The sequence below is a fragment of the Rhinatrema bivittatum genome, chromosome 8, assembly GCF_901001135.1.
Source record: "Rhinatrema bivittatum chromosome 8, aRhiBiv1.1, whole genome shotgun sequence".
Taxonomy (NCBI): domain Eukaryota; kingdom Metazoa; phylum Chordata; class Amphibia; order Gymnophiona; family Rhinatrematidae; genus Rhinatrema; species Rhinatrema bivittatum.
The window spans coordinates 217,703,293-217,709,582 of record NC_042622.1 but is presented as its reverse complement, the minus strand read 5'-3'; the positions used below and the strand labels follow the sequence as shown (position 1 = coordinate 217,709,582).

Here is a 6,290-nt window from a genome sequence, read left to right as displayed (position 1 = left end):
GGGGCCACTTTGCCCTCTTGAAGGAGGGCAAAGTGGCCAGGGGAGTAGGGAGAGTGAGTGGAAGGGACACTCTTACAGTGACTTTCTAGGGATATTCTGCTCAAAATATTTAAAATTCTGCATCTCTAAGTAATAAACTTTTTTTCTGTATTAATTTAAAATTTAATTACTTAAAGACTGTCATATAAATTGTGTTATTTTGACCAATATAAAGTTTGCAGAATTTTGCAGAATTTAAAGTTTTGGTGCACAGAATTTTTAATTTTTTTGTGCAGAATTTCCCCAGGAGTAAAGGTCCTACTCCTAGGCTTCTCATTTTATTCAGGAGCCTCCTCTGCAGGACAGTATCAAAAGCTTTGCTAAAATCCAAGTATATCACATTGACTAATCTTCTTTGATCTATTTCTTTAGTCACCTAATAAAAAAAAATCAGATTAATTTTACACGCCCTTCCTCCAGTTGTCTCAGATCCTGCAACCCACTGGATTATAGACAAAAATTAACTTCAGTGTCAGCATGGTGAGACTGTTGAATGTGCTGGGGGCAAAGTGGGAGGGGGGGGGGTGGAGAGACCAGTCGGTGGAGGACTAGCCACAGCTCAAGGAGAGCTGAGGTTGCCATTTTGTTTTCCCCATTCAGAGCTTAGAGTTAGCTTGATGTAGGAGTTTAGAGGCGGGTTCCATTTCCTCTTAGGGAAAGGTGTGTAATTTTTTTTCTCAACAGGTTTAATCATCTTGCTTTGGCAATAATTCATACATTCTCATATCCCCAATGGGGGTCGGGCGTCATGGTATTAACATTCCTCTCCTAGACCCCATAATCAACAATATTCCGTTTCAGCCAAAAGACTAAGAAGAAACCGTCCTCAAAGCCCAGTGTTTTATGATGTACTCTTTCTTACCAAAAGGCAAAGGTGTGTTTCAGACTAAAACTGTCGTTTATAGTATAAGATATTTTGCATACCTTGCAAACAACTGCTCTGGTGGTGCTAATTTCAAACAGGACAAGCGCCACAGAGCATTTTGCTAATGCCAATTCAAAATCTAATTTGACTACAGAAAGCAGATATCATGTCTGCTCTAGAACTCTTCCTTTCTATGACACCACTCCAAACTGGACACGCAAGACTCCGTTTCCCGTGAGCGCCGCGCCTATTCGCAATTGTGCGTGTTGACGAAACACCCCTGCAGCTGGGAGACCCCGTAGCGCGCCGGCGCGGTGCCGTTGGGTTGGCGCTGCCGTTGCGCAGATTCAGTTGGTGAGGGCGCGCGCGGGAGGAGGACGGACAGGCTGCGGCGGCGACCGTGACCTTCCCAGGACCGCGGCGGCGACACGGCGGGGTCTAAAGCACCCACACCCCGCCGCCATGAACAACGTGGGAGGAGACGAGATCGGGTGAGTGTCAGCAATAACTACAGCCTACTCTTCCGGGGGAGAGGGAGCGGCCTGTGAGCTGTTCTCTCTTGCGAGTAAGAAGCATGGCCTCGGCTGCCCTCGTCTTACAGGCTGGGAGCGGGCCTGGGCTGCCCTCGGCTATGGGAGCGGGAGTGAGCCTTGCCTGCCCTCGTCTGTTGGAGCGGCAGCGGCGCTTAGGCTGCCTTACCTTGTGGGGGTGGGAGTAGGCCTTCAGAGGGGGAGGGGTATTCACTTGTACCAGGAGGGATTCTACAACTAGAGTTGTGTTTTTTCCCCCCATTTCTGGGGATGCTCTGTTTTCCCCACAGCTCCTCCTCCTTTTGTTGGCTCGTTTTTCGTCCAGCCTGGCTTTTCCTGTATGTATGTTCCTTTCTTAGCCTGATTTCACTCTAGGTGATGTTGCAGTAGTAACCTGCTCTATTGCCTGGTCCTGCCTCCGGGGAGGGCAGATGGACTAGCTTAGTCTCACAGAGGCGCATTAATGTGCCGTGATTCCTGTAGGTACTAGAGGAAATTATTCGTAAGCGGGGATGGCTGCTGTGTACTGTGAGCCCTAGCTAGAAACTGCTGGCTTTAATGCTTAAACAAGGAGTCTGAAAGATTATTTTTGCAAGTTATCTTTAAGTAGTGGCTCTTTGTCCTTATGAAATAGGTAAACGTAAATGTCAGGAGCAAAACTGGAGTCTTTAGACTTCTCTTATCTATCCTAATTTTCTCAGTCATATTTTTTTTCAGGCTCTATGTCCATCCTATTCCTCTTCGTTTTCTCTATCTACTTGTTTCTGTCTCAAGCTTCTCCCTTTCTCTACCTCTAGTGGTCTGGTGGAGTTCTCTTCAGCCCTCAGTTTGGCCTGATCCTCCTAGTGGCTGTGTTTCAGACCCACAGATTGCCACTGCTTCCTGCCGGCAGTGTAGGCCTATGCTTCTTCCTCCTGGTGCTCGGGTGCTCTGGGCCTATGCCTGCTATTGCTGGTACTGATAGTCTGAGCCATATGTTTTGCTTCTCATGGCTCTGAGCTAGGCTACAGAAGGACAATAGCGCTGAATGTGACCTGGCATATGCCATCACAGTGCTGAAAACTTGGTTATCTAGACCAGTGGTTCTAAATCTTTTTTTTCTGTGGGGACACACCTGACAGATGGTTCTCACATGTGTGATACACTGAACACACAATCATCATAGGGCTAAATGTAAAAGCACAGTTTGCATCCACAGGAACCCCCCTGACCCACAATTATGGATGTAAAGCAGAATTATGACATTCCCCATACAACTCACCTTACAAAAAATATTTTCTGGTTCTTGTCACCTCAGTAACAGCAACACAAACTCTAAAAACCAGGCTCAATAGCCCTACTTATGAAAAGACAGCAGTTTTTCACTAATGCATGTCCTCTTGAGAAAATACAACAAATAAGACTGATACAGTAAAATACCTCACCTCAGTCACATACACAGAACCGACCTAACATACTCCCAGGATCTGCAGTAATGCACATAAACTAATCTGCACACTGTTACACTTGTATTATGGAATGCACTCAAACAGTAACAACCCTACCTATGAAAAGGCAACACTACAAATAATAAATCAGGCCCTAAACACCATTACACCTCCTATTAGTAAAACAGAACTAGCCAAGCAGCTATAGATCCCAACACAGAAAAAATTGTATAACTATACTAATAAGCAGAATAAATGTTTCACAACAACTATGAACAGAATAATATCAAACAATTAAAAACTCATAAAAATTATTTAAAATTCCCCAAACACCAATAAAATATTTCAAAACAGCAGACACATCACAATATTCAGTAATTAAAATGGCAATCAAGAAAAATAAACTTAAAAAGCCACCTTTACTAACCCCCTCCAGCAGCTCTCCTACTCCTTCCATGCAGGCCAGTAGCATACACCAGAAGCAGTAGTGGCTGAAGCTCTGTACTCATGGTCCTCTTCCTTAGTGCCTACGACCAGTCTCTCACTCACACACACACACACACACACACACACACACACACATACCAGTTACACCCCCATGACCAATTTCTGTCTTTCGCACACCAATCATCTCCTGACCAGTCTTTCTCTTTATATACACACCAGTCACCTTCCCGATCACTCTTATACACACAAACACAGGCTTCCCACTTCCATGTTCTATCTTAGATATACAGGTTTCTCACTCCCATGCTGTCTCACACACACCCAGGTTTCTTACTCCTATGTTAGCTTTCTCCACATGCACAGGCTTCTCATTCCCATAATCACTTTCTCTCTCACACACTCCAGTCATCTCCCTGACCAATCATTTCCATTGTCTCTCCTGTATACACACACATCACCTCTGACCAGTTTCTCTCAATTACACACATGCTCTCTCACACTTTACATAGATGATCTCAATCAAATGCTCTCACTTACACACAGGCTCTCAGTTACAAGTGCACACTCTCAATCACACATACATGCTCTCATAGACAGGTTATCTCTCTCATTTCCTGCCACCCCCCGAGAACAAATGGTAGCTGTAGCAGCCGCCTCCTCTATCCCCCGCAGGCCAAGAAAGAAGAATCCCATCGGCCACGGGAGGCTAATTCTGCTGTCTCCTGTGCTGATTTCTGGCTGCTTCTGATTTTGCTTCGAGCCCATGCTACTGCTTGGGGCTGTTGCTGCCGCTACGTTTTCGTGCAGTATGGCTCTTTCTTCTTCCTGCGCACCCCACTGCAATCACTTCCTGTTCTGGGCCAGGGTGGGGGCAGGTGCGGGAAGGCCCAGCTGCAGTTGCCAGACTACTAACACTGCTGCCATTCAGGCTTGAACGTGCTGATAGCCCAGGAGTGAGCGGCAGCAGTGGAAGATAGCCTGCCTCTTGCTCGGTGAAAGAAGAGGAGGAAGAGCAGCGGGAGACCGGTAGCACACGACACATCTGCCGCTGCATGGTGACACACTGTGTTGCGACACACCGGTTGAGAAGCGCTGATCTAGACAATTAGGCACCTGAGATTTTACCACCTTTACTAATAGTATACATGGGTGTACAAAGGTATTGCTGTTAGAAGGGAAATATTCTCTGTGGGTTTCTGAGGCAGTATCACCTTGAGAACTGTTCAGTTTTGAAGACATTTTCAAAACAATGTTGACAAAGTAGAAGCAGTTCAAAGAAGCGCCACCAAAAAATGTTGCATTGCCTGCATTATAAGCCATATACAGAAACTAAAAGAACTAAAGTACTCTCTAGGAGAAAGGGGTGATAGGCTACAAACACTCAAACTTCTGGCAGGCTTCAATACAGAAGGAAGCATTTTCCATAGAAAGAAAACCTTAAGAACAAGGGGGTCATCCTTTAGAAACATTATAAATGTCAGAAATATTAATTTTAATGTTTTTAAAATTGATATTCTGCCTTTTGTGACTGGTTAGCCATTTCAAAGCAATTACATTCAGTTACTGTAGGTATTTGTGTCCCTAGAGAGCTTACAATCTGAGTTCATATTTGAGGGAATGGAGTGAAGTGACTTGCCAGTGCTCCCAAGGAGTGGCAGCGGGATTCACAGCTTGCTGCTCTAACCCCTAAACTACTCTACTCACAAATAGCCCATCCAGACTGCCTAACAAGGTTTTGCATGGTGGTTTATAACTACCTCTCCATGCATGTTACCCCAGTGCTTCATTGCCATCCAAGGGAGTCCTTTGTGTTTCTCATGCCTTCTTGAATTTCAGTACTGTTTTTCTCAACCACCTCCACTAGGAGGGCATTCCAGGTATCCACCACCCTTTCCTTCATTGGTCCTGAATCTACCCTTTTGGAGCTTCATATCATGCCCCCTAGTTCCTGAACTTAATCCATTAAATAAGGTTTGCCTCTTATGCATTTTTAATACCTTTCAGGTATTTTAAGTCTATATCATATACATTCTAGAGGAGAGGCAAGGGGGATGTTTTTAGATCTCAAGTTTCAAGACATATGGTTCCTGATGCAGACCCTACACCATTTCAATTGCCTTCTCTGAACTGCCTGTAGCCTCGCTCTGTCCTTTGAGATGTAGTCTCTAGAACTGAGCACAGTACGCCAAGTGAGGTCTTACCAATGACTTATACAGGAGCATTATTGCTTCCTTTTTTTTACTGGTTAGGTTTCTGTGTGCCCCCAGCATTCTTCTGGCTTTAGCCATTCCTGATTGGTGCACACTATCTCATACAGCTTCAGATTTCTGCACCTGAATGCTTGACTTTTTACTCTTTTGTATTGAATCTCAACTGCAAGCACTCGACCACTCTGTCTTTCTAGATCATGTCTCTTAGATGAATATAAGAGCCACTGGGTTGGACCCAAGGGTCCATCATGCCCATTATCCTGTTTTCAACAGTGGCCATCCAGCTCACAAGTACCTGGCAGGATCCCAAATATTATATAGATTTCATGCTGCTTACACCTAGGGATAACCAACGTGGTATCACAACACAGAGTGTATACTTTCAAAGTGTATCCTCAAGTGTACCTGGTTAATAACTTTCTCCCACAATCATGCAGTATTCCCTAATTTTTTCTTTGCAAACTTTTCTTATTTTAAAAGTTTATATACCATCCACTCAGCAAATCTATCAAATCTATTTACAAAAATATCAATAAAAAAAAACATATGAGCATACAAATCATTAAAAACAAAACAAACATCAACGCCAGCGCACTGTTCAGCTTCTCACCTACCCATAATATAGATTTTAATATCTCCAGGGTATCAATTCACTGGAGGCAGGTCTCTTTCAACAGAAAGGAGGCACTGAAATGAGGGATAATAGGATGAGGGTGAAAGGGGGTAGACTCAGAAGAAATCTAAGGAAATATTTATCTATAGAAAGGGTTAT

At 44.3% G+C, this 6,290-nt stretch overlaps 1 protein-coding gene across 6 annotated transcripts in view; it reads left to right on the top strand.

Moving 5' to 3' along the window:
* Positions 1-1,129: 1,129 nt before the first annotated feature.
* Positions 1,130-6,290, top strand: part of DAZAP1 (DAZ associated protein 1) — a 167,749-nt gene continuing 162,588 nt past the window's right edge. For 2 of the 6 annotated variants that reach the window (XM_029613220.1, XM_029613221.1), the window contains exon 1: positions 1,130-1,395. In XM_029613220.1, the coding sequence (XP_029469080.1) occupies positions 1,367-1,395 (29 nt within the window). In that variant the 5' untranslated portion in view covers positions 1,130-1,366. The remainder of the gene's footprint in view (positions 1,396-6,290) is intronic. The other 4 variants (XM_029613219.1, XM_029613218.1, XM_029613217.1 and 1 more) reach the window with 3 other exon arrangements.